Raw genomic sequence first — 24,274 nt, 5'->3', positions numbered from 1 at the left:
TTGCGAATATAGAGATGTACACTTTGCATTAACAGTGGAACAAAACGTGTTAATGGCAAAGCATGAATAAGCCCCTTGACATTGTTTGCAATGGATTTAGTTCTGCAGGGTCTCGGTTTCTTGCTGCAGCCAAAGCTAAAACACCTTCCACAGCTGTGCAGGGATTGGAGTATGTTAGTGATATTGACGTCACCTGGATGACAATTTCATTTATTTTACTCCTGAAGGCAATAAATAGATGAAAACAGATCAGATCATCTTCATGAAGTGCCCTACCTGCTCTATAGATTTCATTTTTAGTTTATTTACTTTTTCTGTCCAAAGAGGCCTCAAGAAATCTTCCAGACCATGACAACTCTTAACTGGTTGCTGGTCAAACCACATATTGCCTGGATATACTGTTACTGACCCACAAAGCACTGGTGTTGTTTCAACTCACTAAAGTGCTCAAGCTCTTTGAGCCAATCAGGTGCCTCCTACCAGCAGTCGAAACTTGATAGTGATTTCCTGGCCGAAATGTATTTTTGGGGGTTTGGGGTCCGCCTTTTCACGATTCCTCCCACTAAAATTCTCTCCCCTGTATCTCTTTCTGGAACCAGGCAATTGAGTAGAGGAGCCATCTGTTTTGTGTACATGGTCGTTAGACAAATTACATTGCTGTATATTACTGTCTTTTCCTACCCGTCCTTGCGTCCCCCAATGCTCTGAAGCCGCATGAGCGCACTACGAAACAAGACAAACAAGCATAGGCAAAGCAAAATAATCATGCTTGGCAGACCTGTGAAATAGTTAATTCTGTTGCTACATTTATTGGATGTACATGGCACAAAAACTAAAAATATGATGCAAAGCCTAAAAGTTTCTGTCATACGCTTGCAATCAAAGCTTGAAATTGAAAAAGTAACCATTGCATATTATTCTAATAGAACAGTGCAAGTGCTTCATTTATATTATGTTTTAGTTTTAAATCATATCATAGCAACTTTTGATCCTCGTTGATGGAAAGAAAAGGTACTCTCAGCTTTGAATACTTGTAACTCAAAAATATAGTTTAAACACACAAGAATAACTACAAATAAAAAAAGAGCTATAGAATGGAAAGAAAACATTTTGGCAAAGCAAACTATTGGCCCTCCCAGCGAAGTCATTGAAGTGCACATTTTTGAGGTAATCAGGCAAAATGCCCTTAGTTACAATGCAGTGGAGCACATGGATGACGAGGGCTGACCCTTTGCCCCATGTTGTGGTGACTGGAAGCAACTTGTGAATGAGAGCTGGTCAGATCAATGAATTCAGAGGGCTAACCCACACCCCCTCTATAAATATATATGAATATGCCTCTTCACTCTGCATACCATTATCCCGCATGCTGTTACAACGCGGTCGTAACAACGACCGCGTTGTGACAACGCATACCATTACCCCGGGGGGCACTGGATGTTGGAATAGTAAAATTTACTATTCCAACTCCAGTCTGTGCGGACTGTAGGGAAGGTGTTGGATTTTAAATCCAACACCTTTTCCCCCCTCTGCAAGTTGTTGTAACGACTTGCGGAATAATGGTATGCGTGGTCACAACGCGGTCGTTCTTACGACCCCGTTGTGACAGCATGCGGGTGAAGGTAGTTTAATACATATATATATATAAATAAATATATATATACACATGTTTTTTCTATTTATGATTTTTTTAAATTGAGTTAAAGCAGTCTCTAAACCAGAAGTACAGTGAAGTACCGAAATTGGGATCTGTGTGTCCACATCACGTCTGAAGTCCCAGGAAAATATGCTTCAACACCTTTCACCTTTATCTGCTGGAAGCACACTCGCAGGGCAAGGTATATCCCTTTTGGAGTATTCCAAAGGTCAGCATGTACACTAGTCATGCTTTGCAAAGATGTCAGACATGCTCAGCCAGGACCTAAACACAATGCATTTTCCAGTATCCTAAAAGGCTTGTTTGTCCAGTTGCATCTTGATCATTGGACCGCGCCCTCTTGGGCCTTTAGAAGCTTGGTGCTGGACCTCAGCATGGTAACGGTAAGCACATAAGACTATGAAGGAAAGTAATAAAATAGTAACAACTCGCCATAGGTTGCTTTCAAGAACAAAAGGCCCCTGCTCTCTCTTTTTCTCAAAGATAATGCACAGTTGCATGGAGGGTGCTTGCTGCCCTGACCGTACATACACTATAGGATGTGGTTTCATTTAGAGACACTTCATTATGTGTTGACTGTTGCCATAAAATAGAGTATCTTATGCTTCTCCAGCTGTCACCGCTGGTACCCTGAAAATGTCAGACTGCTGGAGATGCTATTTGCTGATCAAGACTGGCACTTGATAATAGGCCTGCAGCCCTGGATTGATTCGATGTTATTTTTCCTCATTTCTGATGCACCCGGGTGTTCTCACACTTGAGATTCTTCAAATGATAAATGGCGCAGGCACAGCTGTGTTGTCAAATTGCAAACCCTTCTGGGTATTTGAATGCCAGCACTTGTGTTTCTTCATTAGAAGATGCATACATTACTGCCTCAAACAGGCTTCTCCTTTCTGAAATGAAATTGTGTCCCCATTCTACTAGTGTGTGGTCGTGGGGAGGTGGCTCACAATGCAATTACCATCAGCCGCGCATTGTTTTACAGCATTACATTACTTTACAGAAGAGTGATGAGCAGAGTACATTTAAAAAGTTGACGATCGCAGAGCTCAGCTTTGATTAGTGCCCTGAAGAATTACCATATGTGCAGTAACACCTGCTACTGCATGTATGGGGATTCAAAGTACTGAGGCAAGCACTGCACCCGCCCAAGATCAATTCACGCAGGTCAGACCTGCCAATAGTTAGTGGGAAAATATCTGTTAAATTCCAGGACATGGGGATTCCTGTGCAGTATGCAATCAAATATGGAAGATATGCCCCATATTTGCAGGCAGACTCAGAATAGGAATGTTTAAAACCATTTTCTTGGATGAGGAATTAATATTTCATAGGACGTTGAGGTGAAGGTTCACCTCATACCAAAGCATCAGTGTTTGCTTGCAGATTCACTTTGATTTTCAAGAAGCACACTCTTTTGCACATTTCACAATATTGGGCTAACATTTCAGCAACGAGCATTTGTTGAACTAGGTTTGGCCCAAGATGGAGCAGATTGGTTGAAAGATAAGAAGAAACTCTGGGGTCGGTGAGTTGTGTTAAGCTGATGTAGCATCATCCGTGGCTCGATAGCAGCAAAAAACAGGGCAATCATTTTAATGTCATTAATAAATCGCTCAAAAAGGTGTGGGAGGAAATGGATAATGGCCAGTCAATGTTTTTCAGAAAGGGAAAGGTTTGTCCATGCATTTTAGAATTGAGCCTTGATAAGGCCATCCAGAAGAGTGTACCTCAGAGGCTAATCTGTCTGAGTAGCTTTTGGAGTATGAGTTCAAGGATATGGGAGACTGGTTTGGGCTAGCCATGGTGGTATTTCTTATTAGGACACTATTTTGAAGTTCAACTAAGTGAATTTGGGTTTCTGAGTAGTGTCACAATTATCCTTGACCAAAGATAGTGGTGATAGAGAGATTTTGAATATTTTTAGAGTTATCACCAAAACAGGTTTATAAATTCTAACCTATGTTGGTACTTCTGACAGTCTGGACCATGCCTGAGCACTAGCCTAGCATATATACTGCAGTCTGAACCACCACTAATACTTATGTTGTGATAATTAACAGCAGCTCTCAGGAGACCCATACTTGAATATACCACAGCTGCAACATTAACTCACACCAACTAGTCCAATTCTATTACCTCCCTCAATAACCATCATGGTACCCCTGTCCTTCTTCATCCACCTTTTCTACCTTGTTATCACCAAACCTCAGAAAACCGCATGCTTTCACAGTACCGCCACCACACATTGTCACACAAAACTATCTGCACACGATCTCTTCTCAGTTCACTTCTCACCGTGCGAATGGTTAATCAGTGTGTGCAATTATGACCTACAGCATTACTTTGTCTTGCTCAGACTCACAAGGCTCTTTTTTGTAATTACAGAGAATTGGCTCAATCCAAATGACTCTTCCACACCAGCATCTCTCTATACTAACTTGCGGACCTTCTTACACACACATTGTAACAAACACAAAGGTGGTGGAGGAGGTGTTCTTACTTGCAAGGCACTCTTGACCATTCCAGCTTTAACCTCATCATCATCAACACCATCCTCATTTATTGTCAACATTGTGGCCCGCTATTGCACTCCAGGTACTACTGGGTCTTTCTTTGATGACCATAATAATGTCCTTGAGTCCTTTTCATACACTGCATTATGCTTGGGAACTTTACCTACACCTCACTAATCAATTACACAGATTCTTACTCACTCAGCTCTTATCTGATCACTCACTTTTCAATACGCACTCTATACCCACATATGATCAGGGTAACCCTCTTGACTTAGTGCTGCTATGTGATGCATTGTCCTACTCCTACTATTTGTCGTTTTCCATCTGTTTCCCCCATGATAACAATCCCCGTTAATGTCCCTTCTTCCTTCTACTCACTGCTTATATTCCCATTTCCAGAAGGAAATACACTCCAGGCCTCCTTCCTGCCTCCAGAATCACATCCAGATTGACATCTGATCTTTGAAACACTGCACAATTCACACAATATACCAATATCCTTTAATATGAGTATGTGTCTATGATGAACTTATTACAAAGAGTTAAAGTGAGGCAATATAACGCTTTCTTTTTCTTCTTACTCTAAATGAAAAAAACACAACGCAAGTGTAACTTGAAAAGGTGGGTCTTCAGACCTTTTCTGACCTTCCATGGGTCTACTAATGTTTTAACTGCACTCTTAGGGAGATCCAAATGCTTGAGGATGCACCAGAGAATGATTTTTTATGTGCTTGAGTGGTTTGGAATTTAGGCCCAGATGCATGAAGCAACCGTTTTGCGATTCCCCAATTGCGAATTGCGAATTGCAAAATGGCATGCATGAAAGTGTGTTAAACACTTTTTGCGATTCCTAGGGGATCCCAAATGACCTACCTCATGAATATAAATGAGGTAGGTCGCAATTTGCAACACCCTAGGTATCGCAAAAATAACAGGGATGATGGCCTGCTGGGCTCAGCAGACTACCATGTCTGTGATTGCTTTTAAATAAAGCGATTTTTTTTTTTAAATGCAGCTTGTTTTCCTTAAGGGAAAACGGGATGCGTTTCAAAAACAAAAATAAAAAGTTTTCTTTCCTTTTTTTTAAGAGTAGATGGGACCACTGCCTGCTCTTTAGAAACGCTGTAACAAACATTCACAACAGGGAAGGGGATCCTTGGGGACTTCTTCCCATTTGCGCATGGGTTACCACCTACTTCATGTAGGTGGGAAAATGCAAATGTTTTGCAACTGCATTTCAGTCACAAAACATTCCTACATACCGATGCAATTTGGTAATAGGAAGGGATGCCATAAACATGCCCCTTCTTAATAGCGAATCGGCCCGTTTGCAAAGACAAAACTGCTTGATGCATGTGCCCCTATGATGCTTCCAGGTGAAGGGTTTCTTACTCCTGAATTCTCTTGCCCCACTAAAACTCATAATTAGGCATGTCTGTCAAACAAGGCATGTTGCTTTGTTTGTTCATTGTTTCCTTTTTCCTCACCTTACTTCTTTTCTCCCTTGTCGGTTCCCTTGGCTTTTCGACTGTTTGGCATGTATACTATTGATCACGATTCCTGGATGCTATTTGTGCTTTTGTGTTTGGTTTTGGCTTGTGGCTTCTATCCCTTCACTTACAGGAGGTCTACTGCAAGGCCTACCTCTCCCACAGGATAACATTGGAATTACCTTATAATATTTTATGAGTGTATTTTCCAAATCGGAAAAGGTAACCTCTTCATGTTTGGTGTCTCTGGAATCACAATTTACAATTCTAACGTATGGGAAGTGCGATTTTGAATTGTAATTCTGAAAATGCCACTTTTGGAAAATTGGCCTTTTCCTGCCCAAACCATTTAGTGTGAAACCTCTAGAAGCTTCTGCCCCACTTCCAAGGCACAACTGGGTATAAATACTGGACCTCAAACTCCAACTGTTTAGTACACTTCTGGACCTGTGAAAACTCTGCCAGGAAGAAGGAATGCTGTGCTGCTACAAGAACTGCCACTCTGCTGGACTGCAGCTCTAAAGGAACTGCGTCCCTGCTGTGCTGCCCTGCTGCCCTCTAACCTGAGGAAGAAGAACAGGACCTGCAACTTCATCCTAAATCCGGGATCCGAGAGTGACTCCAAGGGATTGTCTTCTGACCTCCTGATCTGAGCCTCAGGGACATTAAAGGCTCCTCGCCCAGCTCTTGGATCCAGCTGCAGCAAGTTCCTAACCCACAAGTGGTGCCCCTCCGGTCCTGGACCCTGTGTGGCTCAGCACTTTTTAAATCAAGTTTTTAGGCTCTTCGCATCTATGAATGAGCCTGTTTGCACAGAGACTGAGCTGCTTGCACTGAAATTCAGTGTGATCCACCAGCAGTCTGACGCTTCACTCAGCAGCATCAATAGCCTGTGGGGGACTTCCAACGCAAAGCTCCAACCCGGCTGCCCATGACATTTCAACACTTTGTACCATGCTGACCACCACACACGACGCTCTTCTGGCTTTCCGCGACCCTCTTCAACGCGAATGGCACTCTTGACACAAACTTTGTGAAGGTAAAACGTACGCAGGAGTAATCTGCGACTGTATCTGACCCACGCTCCATCACAGTTGGCCTGAAATGTTGACTCTGACCCGGTCCAGGTCAACCAGATAGCTGCAGTTGGCGATTTTGCTGTTAGGCGCTATTTCACTCTTTATTCTTGAAACATTCATAATTCTGGATCTACTGATTGGATTTTTGTCGTTTTGACTTGTTTTAGTTATTACATTTTGCTCTATTTTTCTAACTAGGTGTTTGATCCTTTTCATGTGGTGTTTTCACTGTTTTACTGCACAAATACTTTACACATTGCATCTAAGGTAAGCCTGACTGCTCTGTGCCAAGCAACCAAGCAGCTGAGCACAGGTTAATTTAGAGTTTGCTTGTGCCATACTCTGACAAGGACTGTGGTTGTTGCTTGACCAGTAATCCAATTTCTTACCTCTATCATCTATTCTAATACTCTTTGCTCAGTCTACTCTTCTGCCCTTCTGTCAACTCCCTAGGTATCACTGGTTTGTTTATGAGCTCTCTAAAGACTTTTTCATTGTTGACTGGGATTCTGTGCCATCCTCACCCATGACATGACTAATTGGTACCTTGTTAAAGCTCAATCCTAGTTGTTTTCTAATAGACAACTTCCCTTAGTGATATAACATCTTCTTTTGGTTTCTCGTGCCACTTCTACAGCGACCACATACAAATCATTGTCTCCTTTCAGAATATTTCACCCGTCCTCCATATATTGATATCAGATTATCCCAGGGCTATTCACCTATGGATAACATTATAAAGCTTCAGTCAAAACTCATCAAAGACTGAGGTCATAAATTTCACATCCTCCACTGTAGCTACGTCCTCACCTTATCCTGCTCTTGCCCCTCCTGACACTCTGATCGTGCCCCCCTTTTGTTTTTTAGACATCTTGGTGTCTTCTCCAGTTCCATCACGTGAATACAATCCTTTATCAGTAAGTAATACTGTAAAACCTCCAATGCAGCTTGAGCTCAAGTTCGAAATATACACAAGATATGTACTTACATCTCTTACCATAAAGCCAAAGCGTTGATAAATTATCTAGTCTTAATCTTCAATACAAGAACATTTTACAATCCCGAAGGCACACGCCCACCTCGTCCTACCCCAGCAGGGTCATAAACAAATCAAGAAATCTTGCTTTTAAAACAGTGTTCGCATGCGGCTGGATATCGCTCCACTATACTGACCAACTATGACAATCTGTTTTCAGTAGTAAGCCCTTCACAATAAGGAGCTTTAGGGGGAACACACCAGGCCGCCCTCCTCTCACAAATCATCAATACACTAAAGGCCTGGTTGTCAGAGAGTCAATACATTTTCACTCTTAGGACCTGCTTCTGGCGTGAGGATACCTGTCTCCACCCACTCTCTGGCACCCTGTCCAATATACTGCAGTCCCAGAACTCTCAAATCAATTGTCTTAAAAGAAGAACTGCTATCAGTCAATCCGCAAAGCTATACAGATCCTACCCCACAGCATGTGAGTGAAAGGCACTTACTGAAAAATAAGTGAAAGAGTGAGAGGGCACCTCACATATGCAACACCAGGGAGGCTACCAGCAGGTTCTCGCCAGTATGCCCACGTATATCATCATCGGTCACAGAGACAAAGAATATATAGTGTCCAATAGAGAGACAAAAGAGCAGAAAGAAAGAATTAACTGTCCCAAAACATAAACTAGTAGTTTGCCCCCAAAGAAAACAGACTCACTCAACCTCCCCTGTACTCCGTTGAGATTCTGGTCCTTCTACTTACTGGGCCCAGGTCACGGGAGGATACTTCCAGCTTCCATTAGACCGGACACTCAATTCAGTAATTGAAAGCAGCCCTTAAAAACATCTTCTGGCACTTGAAGGCTAACCTCTTCTGAATCCTCAAACAATGTATATATGTAAACGGTGGTCAGTTTTGTCTCGTTAGCTGTAGTTTTGCTTCTATATAAATATGCCACTACGTATGTCAAATGAACCCTAAACATGGTATGAGTTAACCATACCAGGTTTATTAATAAAGTTGGTCCTTTAAGACATGGCGGATCATCCACCACCACCCGCCCACCATGCTTTGGCAAACCCACGTTAGACCACCCACCTTACTTTAAGATGTTGCAGAGCATCTCTGCTAAAAGTGCTTCATTAATACAGTGGAAGCACTTTTGGTAGATATGCCATGCTGGTCAATCTACCCTGTTATAACGACCCACTCTGTTTTTGCTTCTCAGGAACAAACTTCGAAAATGGGGTCATGTTTCTGAGAACATTCAGTCAATGGTCCTGATGCTCAGGCATGGGGGTCATTTAAACAGGTACTGACCCAATGGTCCTTTGGCGCATGGGTGGCCGGGTCAGAGGGTTTCCAATGGATGAACAGCTAAGACTCTGACGTCAGAAACCTAGCGGTTTTAAAAAACACTAATTGAGGTGGGAGTTGCAAGCTATATGGAGGTGGGAATTCCCCCAATTTACAGTGTCTCACACTCTGCCATATTCTAAATGACCCACTATGTAGCATTACTGTTCCTTTGTAAAGTGCTTCTGTTAAAAAATGTAATTTTTTTTTTTTTACAGTTTCCAAAAAATACATACATGGATAAACACATAAATAAATAAATAACTAAAACAATGTCCTTCTTGAAAAAACACATGAATTACCTCAAGGGAGGACTCTTTCAAACACCCATGTTCGTGCGCTGAATTAAAGATGCACAACATTTACTCCAATAAACAATCAATAAAAGGACGCAGGGCGGTGCCAAGCAAACATGAACAGAGAATTCTGATCACAATTCACTTCGAGATGAAAAGAACCACTAAATAGTATGTATAACTCTTGAAAATCTGGTGGCCCCTTTGATTTCAGTAGTGCTTAATTCTGATATGTTTTACTTGCCATAAATCTAATAACAAATCGCAACAGCTTGCAGGAGATAAATAAGATACATCTATAGGCTATGTTTGTTTGAAAGGGAGCACACTTAGGGTTCACCTTAAAGCAGTAGCTACTCATAGTCATGGTATCTGGGGCATGCTCAAAGGCACGACGCTTGTGTATCAAGGTAGGTTACCTTACTAGCTCCTGGTAAGAGGTGCAGCTTCACATACGGGTCAGCTAAACCATTGGAATCCATAGGTTTCAGGCCCTAGGAGGGGGAAATGCAATTTCTTATGTTATTGGCTCACCTTGAACAGTCACAAAGCACAGTTAAACGTATGGAACAAAGCAAACTCAATGGCTGGAATGAAATGACAGAGACAGCCCCCAGGCTCCCCGGTCAGGCAAAGCCCTGGGCAGGGGCCATATTGCATTCCCATGGTCAGTAGCAACACTAATGTTAGTGCAAGGGGAGCAGAAGGATATATTTCATCCACAACCGCGAGACTAGATGTGCCAATATATTTACGCACCTAACAGGTGTGGAAACACCAACATTTACAACATGGCAAAGGTATTGATTTTATTTGGAGAATAAAAACTTCAAATGCATTTTTGCACTTCATTTCAACATGAAGAAATATGGAGTTGTTACACTGCCATGTGTACTATAAACGCCTATGCATTGTGATTGTGAATACGCCTGGGAATCTGTCAGAGTTACTGCTTCCTCATGAAATTGTTCCTGAATACCGGGAAGGTTAAAATATGTATGATGTGTGCTAATTGGAGGATTAGAAATACCAGTGTAAAATGTTAACCCTGAGCTCTGTGATTGGTACTCAGCGCATTGATGAGAACAGCTGAGGTTATTTGCCAGCTTGCCACTGGCAATCCTCAAATATGAAATTGGATTTGTGGTTAATTGCTAGAGCACCTGAGTCGACATCCAATTTCTGTAAGTGTTTTTTCTATCAAAGATGGATTGAAACACAGATGCAGTAATTCAGTTTTCACTTACCTACAGTAAACAGAGAACAAGCAATGAGCTAAGTGTGCTGTCAATCAAAGGCCCTTTCATTTTAAATCAAGCAGGAAGTGTATTACGTTTGTCCATAGAAATATAATACAGAAGAGTATATGTTCAGTTTCACAAAATATATAGCACATCACATAGTCGGAAGAGTGATAATTTCCACTTTGTGGATGTTAAAATATGAGCACATAGTTTAGGTTTGTAAATAAGAACTCCAAAGACAATACATTCCACAATCAAGGAAAGTAATGGGATTTGTACAGCACCCAAAAGAGAAAATCAACCTCTCCTTCAGCTTGGTGATAGCACAGCACCTCCTTAACTCCACAAAGACGGTGACCTATAAAATGAAGCTAGGGAAATATCAAAGAACACTTTACCCTAAGTGGAAATCCTTTGTGAGTCAAGTAGTAGGGTTATCGGTTGACAGCAACCCGCTGAAACCCCTGAAAGAAGTTATATTCAGAAAAGTGATCCCCAAGCACGCTTTTGCGGTCTTAGAACTAAACACAGTAGCCTTATGTTTTTTTCCTTGTGGAGATGAGAACGATGGCAAACTACACAACACTATTCAGAGAGTTTGCAGGGGTTCCACAGGAGATTAAAGGGGTCACCCAGTGAATGATGCCACAACAGATCTCAAAGCTCCAGATGACTTCAAACCAACTCGAGGATGCCTATTGATGGCGACTGTGAGAAATGAAGAACTGGGCACAGAGAACATTTTTTTTTGAGTGCATTGGATGGGTGTACAAGGCGTAAACATCAAGTTGATCAATGGCCCATTTCAAAAATAATTATTTTATCTCACAGTTAGGTGGGTCCATCTTAAGGGGATCTTTGGTTGGCAACTTTACCGATCAGAAGCCTATACTAATCAGAACTGAAAATGTGCCTCTAAATGTGTCAGTTGTATGAACATAAAGTCTGAATTTGTATTGGAACTTAGGTTTATTATTGTGTTTCAACATAACTAAATCATGCAAACTATGCATATTTACTGACATGTTAAAATAATAATATATACAGTTAATACAAATCATTAAATACATCACATGTATATCCATATTCATGTACTTTCAATCTATAACATTTATTTTTTTTAAACGATTTTTTGAGAATCGCTCACAATTTTCTCTCACGTCTCTCCTCCATATTGCTTACCTCTTGAGATTGAAAGCAATGTTTACTTTCGTTTTCTCTGAGCCTATTCACGTTAGAACATTCGGAAGCCATGTGTGATCCTGCTTCTAATGACTCATGGCACAGTCAAGAGAGACCTAGCAGGGATTTGCACGGGCTCTTTCAACTTCTCACACTGTCATTTCGATAAAGCTCCCAGTACAATTGGGCTGAAAGAAGACCGGTTATGTAGGCTGCGATGATGCATATAGAAAAAGGTTGGGCCAGGTTCATTAAAAGAAATGAAAGGGTGGGCGGAGAGTTAAATTTCCACCTGAATGTACTTCTATCTTTTTTTTTTATTTTCAATGAAATAACTTTCCCAGTAGTACCTGAGGAAAGAGGTGCCTGGCGCAGGTTCCAAGGTATACACCAGGGAATGTCACGCAACACATTTTCCGCGCTTCTAGGAGCTGGCCCTCTTGATAGAGTGCAGAGTTAGTGTGGATGGAGATATAAGGAGCTTTGAGATATGGGAGGGATGTAACAATCACAAAAGGGCCAGGTTGTCTTATCACGCTCCTTGTACACATGACCTTGGATTGGCATGTTCAGTTTTGGAGGCCTCATCCCCTTAAGGATGAAATGGATACGGAAGTACGGTGCACAGTTCCTAAAAATATGTAAGTGGCTTAGGAAAGGAGGGACACATTGGAGTTACATTAGAGACAGCCAAACTGCTACAAATAAACAGTGCAAAAGGGAATACATTCAAGCCGAAGGCCACCTTAAAAACTAAAACTCATGAAAAAGAAGAAAAGACTCCTTAGTTGCAATAGTACATGGGATTTTGATCTCAGAAAAGGCTGCTGATGCCTGGAATATCCCAGCAGCACCGGTGGCATGGCTATCATTAAAAAAAGAAAAGAAGTATAGCACAGACACCAAACAATAAAAAAAAAAACTCAAGCATAAGTATAGAGACCATCCACGGTATATAGCACAAAGTATCCTGGGAAAATGGAAGACCGGGCAGGGAAGGTCTAACTTTTCTGCTGTGCAATTCTGCAATGCTGTTTGGCAGCCGCGGCCTGTGCAGGTAAAAGCGGTGGGGCAGTGTGGACAGCTGGGTGGGCGGTGGGGTGAATTTGACGGACGATGACAAGGGAGAATTAAATAAAGAATTAATTTTCTCTCGTCATCGTCCGTTGAAATCTCCCCTCACCCGGCACCTCCGCTCCGCGGCTGCAGTATGGTCATTTGTGATGTGTGCTTTTATGCATATCTCGGTCAGGGAGCTCCTGCAGCGCAGGGGGTACCCAATTCCTTAAGGGCACCCGGCAACCATTCATGGGACCCTATCAGACCAAGGTCAATAAATATCTCTGAGATATGGGAGACTCAGGGGCCCCTCATCACATTCTGCAGTGGGCCCATGATTTTAGTTTACACCACTGCCCTATTTGTGAAATCATAAATTGCAAATACCAAAAGTCAATAAACAGTCATGAATTCAAATAGTAAGACCTATTAACTGCAACACGGCAGGCCACCAAGACTAATTAATAAGGGCCAACAACTCCAACATCTGCTAGTTTGTGGATGGAATTTAGTTTCAGTATTGAGTTATTTGGCCTGGAAGTTCTGCGCCTGGGAACTAATTCTAATAAAGCAGTGCTCTCTGCAGCAGGATGTAGGAGTGGGTGATTCAGCCTTTTCTGCAGCTCTGATAAGTTCACAGATGACGCTGACACGTTTCACAGCACGGTGGCAGGATCTGACTCAGGTTTTCATTGAGGCACTGTGGCAGGTCGCCCTGTGATGCTTGGACACACGTCAACAGCAAGAGGTCAGATGCTTAGGCGACAGCATAGCTTTGCGGGTAGTCCCCACTGTCCCAGCACCATTGATTCTAACAATTTAACATCTAAAACATGCTAAACTACTAGATCTTTTTCCATTCGTAAAGCACTGCGAGGCATGCATGTTTGAGAATGTTGCACCCAAGGAATGCATGTGCACTCTAAACATCAGACTAAGCGGGAAAGGAAACTAGCCCGAAGGGTCTACCTGGAGTAAATCCTCGCCTTGCCTTACCAGAATAAGCTCCTCAGTACAAGAGAGTCGGAAACACCTGCTGGTAATATCTCATCTTGAGAATACATAACCCCACAGCCTTGTATCAGGCACAACAGTATTTACACAACATCGCGGTACTTCCAACCGACTCATAGTAAAAGCCCACCAGGGTAACATAGTAAAACTACCTACATACAAGACAGCTACTGGGAGCACTTGAGTATTTCATTCAACCAATGTTCGGCTGACACTCAGATGAAACATGACCATCAGCAGATAGGATGTTAAAGAGGAAAGGTGTGGCTTGGAAGACAACAACAAAGTAATGGAGGAGATTTAAAGTATCAAGGCAAACAAAGGAGCATCTGGTCTTTATTTGATATGATGCTGAGCGTGCCATACTCAATGGTACTCCATGGTTGCATTTTCATCTACTGGAGTGCAGATCTCCATTGAAGATGCTGACATTTCTGAGGAAAGGGCTCATTGAAACATCCTGTCTTAAGTGCTTGTTGGTGCAGGAGTCCCCCTGGTGGTGCCAGGGACTTGTGCATAGCATTCCACAGGAGTGGGTCTTGGACAGATGTAGATCTCTCTCAATTGCAGTGTTTTCAAATGGGAATTTTGAAAAGCGTTACCATTTTGACAGAACAGGTTTATTTGTAATGTAATACTGAGACACCCTACAGCTGATGTACCCAGGTCCTCGTCAGCCCCAGAACTGCAACGGGTCTGATGTACAAAGCCATTTTGTGGTCACAAATACTGTGGATAGAAGAATCACAGGGGTTATGACTGAAAAATTGCTTTTTGCAACCTACTAAAACCATTTTGAGAGTAAAAAAGCATTTTCTGCTAAAAAACTCAGCTTATCGACCGTTACCAAATCGTAATGAGGAATGGGCACGAGGTTCAGTATGGTATGTATCAATGGTTTGCGTCCACAATTACAGTAACAAACCAACAAACAGTTGCTTGCTCCCCAAGGGAGGTAGTAACTGTTATGCAAAAGGGAAGCTTTACTTGTTGGACAGCTTCGCCTTTGGCAATCTCACCAGGGATCTCTGCAGGCTCCCTCCAATGTACTCCCAAAAGAGACTTTTTGTTTTTTAAGCCGCACTCTTACTGCTGAGCATAACCCTGTATAAAAAGCACTTTGCACAACCTAATAGTGTAAATACCCTTCTTCATGCTGTATCATCTGCAGCCATGTTTGTAGAACTGTATTTTCTGCTCAAATGTCATATTGTGCCATTTCTTTGGCAGGGGGCACAGTTTGTTACTGTAGCAGGGATAGGAAAGCTCAGTTTGTAATAGGGAAACCATGCCCACAGCTGTAGAGGGAATGTATCGAAAAGAGGGTATTACCTCATATGCATGTACGTGGGCCCAATGAAAATGAGGAATCCCCTTTGCCTGTGTACCTGCTTTCATTACAGAAGCGTGCACATGGAAGATGGAGCCTTTAACTCACAGGTCATTGGGGATTTAGCATGGTCCCTGGAGCCAACACTAGGAAGGGGCATGAAGGGTGGCATGTACTGCCAGTCCCAACCTTTCTCAGATGAGGCGGTGCAGTCATGCGCTGCACATTCGTGCATGGAAGAGGGAATCCAGGATCCCTTTTCCCCCACGCTCTGTGCTCCATGGGTGCGTGATGGCTGAGACATGGTTGGGTGTCACCTGAGACGCACTCCACCCTTCAGTGGCCACCAGGGCCACGAGCAAACAGGAACCACAGTTCCAGTGGGCCTTTGGGCTCTGTGTAAATGTGTGCTTATGTGCACAATACAAGCTGCCATTTGCCCACTTTTCGACAGAATCTATCCTGATGTTTATATGTACAATGTTATGATGCTGCATTTATTAAGACTTTGTCAGGCTGTCAAGATCTGCCCTCCAAGAGTAGGCCTGCACCACATGAGTATCTTTCTGAAATGATGTGCTACTCTGGCCTTGATAATGAGGGGTCCCCAGAGGGAGTAGGGATAAGAACTGCTTCCCTAAAATCCTATCACCAGGTGATCGAAATGTATTGGGGGCAATATTAACAAGTATAGACTTTGAAAGTGAGGCATAGCATGCAGATTGTAGTGCCTTCTGCATGAACAAACCTGGCATTTTTCTCAGATATACGATGGCAGGTTGGATCTGCTGATATGTATGTTTGGAACGTGCGGTGGAGCAGACTTTCTCACCAGATAATTGCCGAGTACTGTAAACTCCACACAACTCATCATTTTGACCCTGTGCTAATCCTGCCCTCTTGTAATAAGGGCATACAACTCAATACCTCTACCAGCTTTGTGGATATACTGCAATAACCTACCTGGAAGGCTGTCACTGGGTAAAACTCACTGCATCCATGCCCTCCACCCACCTGTAGAGCTCAGAAAGTACAAGTTAGTAGAATTACTTACTTTTGCTTTGATGATGGTGCACTGCAGAGAGCTGTTGCTTTGGTCAAATAAAAGACTGAACTCCAGAGCTCCCAATGTGGCTAATTAGAAAGAAAGCAAAAGAAGAGGTAAAGTCACTGATGCCCTCTCCAAGGATCAGTTTCAAAGAAGAAAGTTGACATCCACAATAAAAGTAGGTCATTGCTCGCCCCCTCATTTAATCCAGTGGACACGGGTGAAGCTGTCAGGGAAGAATCACACAAAGTAAATTATAGACACAGAATTTCAATTCACACCAGGAACTGATTACGGTATCTAGATTTATCTTTTCAGTACAATTAGTCATATTGGCAAGGATATTACCTAATGATTACAGTCTGAGGACCAAGTGTTTGCTGTTAATAAAGTACATTTTATTCAACACAGTAATTGTAATGAATTGAAGAGCTCAATGTTGCACAGTCCCTTCAGCAGGGCCGAACCGGGTACCCAAAGCAGCCCTGGCAATTTTGTCAGACCAGGGCCAGCTTCAGCGCTGAGGGGTGCCCTGTACGCCAATATGACCTCCTCCTCAGATTCCCTCACTACCACCTGGGCAAAAGAGCACTTCATCTCTCCATAGCCCCTCTCTCACATACATTTCATTTGTTTTAAAGCACTGGTAATACCTGGCTTTACTATTCCGCTCAGCTATCCACATAAAATACACATCTGTTCTTTTCTGCAGCCGTATTTACCCTCTGTACTACTTTATGGTGAGTCAAAAGTGCCAGTAGACAGAACTCCCATCTCTCTCTTTAGCACGAACATTAATCACAAGAGTTATCATGCCTTTTTTTGCTGCTTGAAAGCTGGGCACACAAGCAGCAGGTGCTATTAAATCGAACGTTATTGCTAAACACAGCGTCCCCCATGAGGGCAGTACCCCCCTCCTGGTCAGCGCCAGTCATACCGCCCTAAACCCGGCTCTGTGTCAGACTCCCGGAGGAGGGGGTGGGAGGCCTGCAAGTGTAAAGCACTGCTGCTTTTGTTACACTGGGATGATATTGCAACACAGCCGCAAAACTGGCCCTCGGTAATAAAACCAGCCCCCACCACTTCAAAACCGGCCCCCAGCCTCTCGGGACATGCGCGATGTCTGCTATGGCCAGTCCGGCACTGCTGCCCTACAGAGGGCCTCCATAAGAAGACTGTATTAAATCAGGAATACCACTGTAATGTGGTATGTAGTTACCACAATCAGCAGAGTAGCATCGGCCCTTATTGGGTGTTTCATTTAGATCCCAGTGGATGGCCCACAGGCGGGCGCAGCCAAGGTCGCGGAGGCTCCCTTCACAGCACTGGAGGATTGCGAAGCAGGCGCAACGTTCAAAACACCCGCTTACAAACTCTTTTGTATTGACAAAATAAGCTCCCAAAGTGTGAGTTTCTTTCCTCAACACAAACCATAGAAGCCCCCGAAGCACAAGGAGTTTTCTTCCTGCTCGTGGTGGCCCTTCTGCATCTTTCCTGCCTGCGTCCACAAGGCTTTGCCTCGAGTGCCATGAGTGATGGCCATCCACCGTTTCCTCTCCTCTTTTTCTTACATAGGTTCTTTCTCTACATATCGGTCTTTCTTGGCCACTTTCTTCCTGAGCCCTAGTACATTTGGACCATAACTGTGTTAAAGGGTCTTTGCCGTGACCTGTTGGTCCTTGGAGCACGGGCACCTGGTTAGACATTTCCACAGGCGAGAAGCTGAGGCTCCTCCGGTGTCAACCTGTAATTTTCCCCAACACTACACAGAATGCGGTAAAAAGGAGTTTTAAAGGCGCGTGAGCACGACGATTTACGGCTGTGCTTCCCCTCCGCCAAACCCTACAAAAGGCCCTTATTCTTCTCCACTCATGAAAATGGAATCACCAGTAGTGATGGCAAGTTTTCACAATTACGTGCTCACTTTTTACCAACATTCTTTTGCGGCACAATTCGGTATTACCAGACGATTAAGAGATTTGAAGAGCAATTGTGGCACTCACAACCACTGCATTACTCCTAGCAGTATTACTATTAATGTCTAAGAACATGTGTATGGGATGAAAGTTTGATAACCAGGTAAGATTACATTGTTCCTGCTAAATCAGGACATCACAGCATTCTGAAAGAATCTGCAAAAGAAGAGCCAAAGCGTTGTATTTTCTTTTCAAATCTTTTTAATCAATGCAGGCACTCTGAGGATGTTTTCCTCACTGAAAAATACAGATGAATCAATCATATTTGGCCCAGTGTGCGCAATGCTAGAATAAAAAGAATGTATTACATAAACTCCGATTCTTATAAGCTGTAAGAAGTCGAGCCTGTAGGGCGCCATCATATAACAAATTCACTTTCCTTTTCCCAGAAATGTTTAGTCATTGCTGGGAATGTGAGTCAGACTGCCATAACATAGTGCCTACTAAGATATAACATAGTGGGCACTAAGATATTTGCAGTCTTGTGTATCCTCTTACAGACCTCCAGTGTGCTGGGTGTCTTAAATGTATGCATTACTTTGCCTATCCACTGTGCATTTTGTTCCTTTCATTGATGTTTTAACATCAGTCGCGGGTGCTGCCAATCCGACGGGGTCGGGTGGGGGCAGCATGGGAAAAAAAAAATGTATGCTTACATTTCGCTGCCGGCGATCACATCCATGATCTTCTGTTACCAAAGCACGGCTCGCTGCTCCTCTGCTCCTGGCACTGCAATCCCCATGAGCACAGGCTTCCATACTCCCCATGCAATCATAAAGCATCTGTCAAGCTATTACCCAGCATGAGAGCAGTGCTGAGATTAGGCGGAGCGGGCCGGTTTCACGCTCCAGCAGGGACTGGGAACCTGTGCTCCTGAGCACTGCTGATATCGCCAAGGAACAGCCTGGAAATATCCAAGTGCGCATGTCGGTTTGGCTGTCTTAAAAGGGCTGGCAAAACCGACATGCGCACTTTCAGTGCCTACCACTCCCCCTGCTGCTGACACTGCGACATAGCCCCACCCTGCACTAGACTCGGCAGACTGGAAGTGAAAAATAAAATGATAATAAAATAGTTTTGTCATTTTTTCTTCAGTTGCCATAGCGGAGGAGCGGCCCCTGTTTAACATGTATCCTAGATGTGGTATTTTGAAACTGACATCAGTCCACTTGCAAACATTTATAGGCACCCTTCTATGCACGGATGACCGTTCTATGTGTGATTATATTGTACATTAATTTAACGGACATCGATTTGTGGCAGCTACAAGTTGCTCTACTACCCATAGCTTGATCTTTGGCACCCCTGGCACTACCATTACCGCCCCTTCATTTCAAAGGGTCATAAAGGCAGTGGCAAGAACAGCAAGTAAGCAAGATACCTATTCACTTTATGTAGTACCACTCCTAACCCTTCACCTAAACCTGCCATCGCAAATATAAGCTGGTTGAGACACTAAGAACGGGAGAAGAGGTCAACCCTGCTGGGTCAAAGAAAGTTGTCAATACCACTACCCCCGGGATTTTCCTGAATCAAGATCCTGCTTTTGAATTATTGAGAATTAGCATTGGACTTTGAAGCACTTACTTGTCTTCCAATACATTGTATCCAAGGAACCGCCCCAAAAATATTCAAATAGGGTAATTGTTAGAACTGGGGGTCTCTAGGTGGCTGAGGTAGGTACCTTAGTCCAAATAGGGACCCTTGCTTCTAGTCTAACGCAAGAATAAGGCAGTTCGTAATGCAAGAATCAGGCGGTTCGTAATGCAAAAATAATGCAGTTCATAATGCAAACATCAGGCAGTTCGTAAGACAAAAATAATGCGGTTCGTAATGCAAGAATCAGGCAGTTCGTAATGCAAAAATAATGCGGTTCGTAATGCAAGAATCAGGCAGTTTGTAATGCAAAAATAATGCGGTTCGTAATGCAAGAATCAGGCAGTTCGTAATTCAGGGAATAATGCTATAAGCCAATCTGCGCGGTCAACTCGGGCACCACTAGGCCCCAACAACAGAGACAATGGTTGCACGCTTCACGAGGCGGCCCGGTACTGCTGGGCAGGTATGGGCCGCTCGGGGACTCGGTGCGTCCAATGCGGTGCAGCGGGAGAGAGATTGGAGCACTCCTGCACTCCTACTGCATGCCTCCCCAGGCCATACAAGCTTGAAGCTCCTGACCGGAGTCCAAGCCTTACCTGGGGGTGTGCGCTGTCTCTCTCTTTCTCTCTCTCTCCGCTCATCTGATGTCCTGCTGGGTGGCCCCAGCGATGTTCAGCTCTGTTGCTAGGTGGCGCTGTAGCCGGACGGGTTATGGCGCTGCCTTCTCCTTCGTTGACGATCTTGGGCAGATTCCTCTCAGCGAACAACGATCACGATCCCTTTCGCCTCGCAGCTTCCTTAGCTTCAAGAAATCCTTTAGCACGTTGCGGCTCAGGCTGGCGATCCTCACTCACAGTCTCAGTTATGATGTCGGCTCGAGCCACAAACACCAATGGAGCAGCGTGGATGATGTTTCAAGCTGCAGGGGCAATGCGGTCATGGGGCACCTGGTAAACAGTACCACCGACCACACAGCAGTCTCAAGCGTGCAAAAGCACATGCACTAAGCGTCGCTGAGAGGTGGTCGGAAACGTTGATGTTCCTGAGTTTCCACAATAGGGAGCCAGCTCTCCTCGGGCCCTTGGAGACTAGTTACTTCAGGACACAGCAAAGTCCTCTCAAGCAGGGGGACACAGCACACAGCAAAGTCCCTTGTCCTCTCCTCAGTCAAATCAGCAAACTTCAGGCCAGCCCCAGAATACACAGCAAGGGCAGTCTTTTCCTTCAGTCTCTTCAGCTGTTCTTCTTTGGCAGAGGTTCCTCTTGATCATGAAGTAGTTTCAATCCTTTTTCAGTCTGGATTGCAGTCTTGAGTACAGGGGTTTCAGCTCTTACATTTATACCCCTAAATGCCTTTTAAGTCTTTTTGTTCAGGGGGCTCTGAACTCGGTCCAAACCAGTTCTGGGTGTCTTCCTGCCAGTGCACACCTTCTTCCTTTGATAGTGGGGGTCTGGTCAAAGACACTCTGCAGGAGGTGGAGCCATTCCTTTGTGGCAGCAGCACAGGCCTCTTCGCATCAAAGCGGCTACTCCTCCACCTACACCAAATGCAGGCCCACCTGTGTTGTCTCACCTACTCTTCTCTAGTGTCAGGACACTCCCCAGACCCTGTCACATCCAAACCCAGACAGTTAATACCCAACCAGGCAGAGACACACAGGATGGTTAGGAAAAGAAACCAGCCACTTTTAAAAGTGTGCTTTCTGAACACACAATTACAAACCATCTTCATAGAAAGATGTGTTATCAAATTCTGAATTCAGGCACACTAAACTTCACCTCTCCATCATATGCCTATGGGAAGATATGCTGGAAACATGTGACACAGCATTCCCCATTCTGTCCTATGGGCAAGATGGCCTTGCAACAGTGAAAAACGAATCTTGCAGTTTTTCACTGTCAGGACATGGTAAACAACTCAGTACATGTCCTACCTTTCACATACACTGCACCCTGCCCAGGGGGGTACCTAGGGCCTACTATAGGGGTGTCTGATGTGCATAAAAAGGGAAGGGTTAAGGCCTGGCAAGTGGGTGCACTTGTCAGGACAACAAGGCAGTTTAACAAACTGGACGCAAGCACTGCAGTGGCAGGCCTGAGATCTCTTTTTAGGGCTACTTATATGGGTGGCACAACTAGTGCTGTAGGCCAACTAGTAGCATTTGTATTACCAGCCCTGGCACACATAGTGCACTTTACTAGGGGCTTTACTAGTAATACAAACATATCAATTATGCACAACCAATTACCATAACACTTTATACAGGGAGCATTTGCACTTTGACACTGATCAGCAGTGCCAAAGTGCCCAAAGCATCTAAGTCGGCAACACAATCTCAGAAAAAAGTTCTAGTAGGAAGGCGAAAAGTTTAAGAAACTTTAGCCAAAAAAGGGGCAAGTCCAACAGTAATCAATAAGAAATTATTTTGCAATATTAAAACTAGAAGCAGATCTTTTATAACACAAACTTTAAGACAAACCTTAAGACATGCTAGAGTGACGAAAATATGCAGACTGTAGAAGTGAGCAAGAGGGAGTATGGAGGCAAGAGGAGGATTAGCATTGGAGCGCACTGACTGACCTGGTCCTTGTGTTGAAATGTCAATAACAAGAAGAGATGCTAGTCTGGGAGGTTGCATTGACCCAAGCGGTATGCGTCTTAGGCAATAAGAAGATTATTTATTTTCCGATGATTAGGGCACCGATTATTTATTTTCCATTCATACATCATTTCTCCAATTTGAGACCATTAATCAAGAGTCAGAACTTTCTAGTAAATCTAACTTATAACAACTACAAACAACTTACCATGCAATCCTACTGCAGAGGCAGGATGCATGCAATGTTTATGAGATTCGACTCCATCATATAGACACACTGGGAACTGAGCCTAGGTACCAGGGTCACCTTTACCCATTCTCTGGCACTCAAGTGTCTGGCTCTTTGAAGCTGACGAAGGACATCCATGTACAATGGCAAGACGAAGGACATCCATGTACAATGGCAAGCTGTAAACCACCACTTCCGACACCTTTGACTCCCACAGCTCCCCTTTATAACTGAGGAGCTATTTTGCTTGTGAGCACTAAGGGGATGAGATTGCTTCCCCGGCTGATCTGCTCGCCCCTGGAACACACACAGGCACACTGGAACCATCTTGTGTAACTGGAGTCATGGTGATGTCTTGCGCACTAGGCTCTGCAAACCGTGCGAAGCTCTGAATAGACCTGGGCTTGTGGTCTGGGTCATCAGGGAACATTAGTGAAGAACTTGGAGTACATGACATCTTTTAGACATCGGGCTGGTCTTGAGATCGAGCACTGCAGCTGTACTTGATTTTTGAGGATAAGTGATAATGATTTGCTTTATTAGAAGTACCTATGGCTTAGATGGCAAGAGGCTTTCATCCATAAATGTGCCAAAGGCGCCGTAAGGGTTTGTAGCCCATTTGCTGTTCTTGCAAGTAAAACGGTGTCGTCCGCGTATAAGAATACAAGGACTGACCGGGTCCCCAACTTATGCATATCTTTCCCCACAGAGCACAGAAAGTTCTCTAAGCCATTAATGTAAATTAGGAAAAAAGGGCCCCCTCACAGCCCTGGCAGACCCTTGAAGTCGAATTTATTTTTGGAGAGAGTGCACCATTATTACCAAAACGAATCTTGGCTGGTGTGTGCCAGTGTAGTCACAGAAGATAGATCAAAGATTTGTTATGTTCCATAATTGAAGTGCCGCTCCGCTTTCATTCACTTCTGCAGCGAATCCATCCAGAAAGAAGCATCTCTTTCACCGAACACCTTGCCAGCAAAAACACCAATTCATAATTCCAAACTCTTAAATCAACAATATTATATTACAAAATAATAATAATAATATTAATAAAGGCATTTAATGAGCGCGCAGCTACCCCAAACGGGGTGTCCCGTCGCTATATAGTTAGTTAAAATGCATCGGAATGAAAATTTGATGAATATCCAATTGTTACACTGAAAACGTAAATGTATTGAGAGCCGTCTACAAGTCTCTATCATGTCATGTAAGATAACAATTGCGCTTTTTCCTCGGTAAACCTTAGCTTACCAAGTTTCCTCCTCGTCCAATTTAGGTACAAAATATACACAACTACCCTTTCTATAAACTTTCAATGAAAATTTCAGTTCACTTTCTTTTACTGTCCAGATCATATTTCCTTACCCTAAATGTAATTTTGTGTTTTACTGTTAATCATGTTTATTTCCATTTTGCTTACTGATGTTCCTACTTGACACGTATTGTGCTCCGATGCTCACCTGGTCTTGTAAGCACTAGATTGAACAAGACAGTAAATTAAAAGTAATAGTGCGTGGATCCTTTTGCGCTGTTTGTTCCTGCTTGACATATATTGTGCTCCGATGCCCACCTGGCCTCGTAAGCACTATATAAAACTACAAGATAAATAAAAT

At 43.5% G+C, this 24,274-nt stretch overlaps 1 protein-coding gene across 1 annotated transcript in view; it reads right to left on the bottom strand.

Moving 5' to 3' along the window:
- The window catches only part of RPH3A (rabphilin 3A), an 889,811-nt gene that overhangs the window by 94,907 nt on the left and 770,630 nt on the right, over positions 1-24,274 (bottom strand). The window contains exons 12-13 of the mRNA XM_085633027.1: positions 16,264-16,343; positions 9,800-9,874 (exon numbers count right to left, since the gene is read on the bottom strand). Of these exons, the coding sequence (XP_085489153.1) occupies positions 9,800-9,874; positions 16,264-16,343 (155 nt within the window). The remainder of the gene's footprint in view (positions 1-9,799; positions 9,875-16,263; positions 16,344-24,274) is intronic.

Source organism: Triturus cristatus, chromosome 11 (assembly GCF_964204655.1).
Source record: "Triturus cristatus chromosome 11, aTriCri1.1, whole genome shotgun sequence".
NCBI classification, from domain to species: Eukaryota; Metazoa; Chordata; class Amphibia; order Caudata; family Salamandridae; genus Triturus; species Triturus cristatus.
Note: the sequence above shows the minus strand (reverse complement) of the source record. Positions and strands in the feature narration are given on the sequence as shown.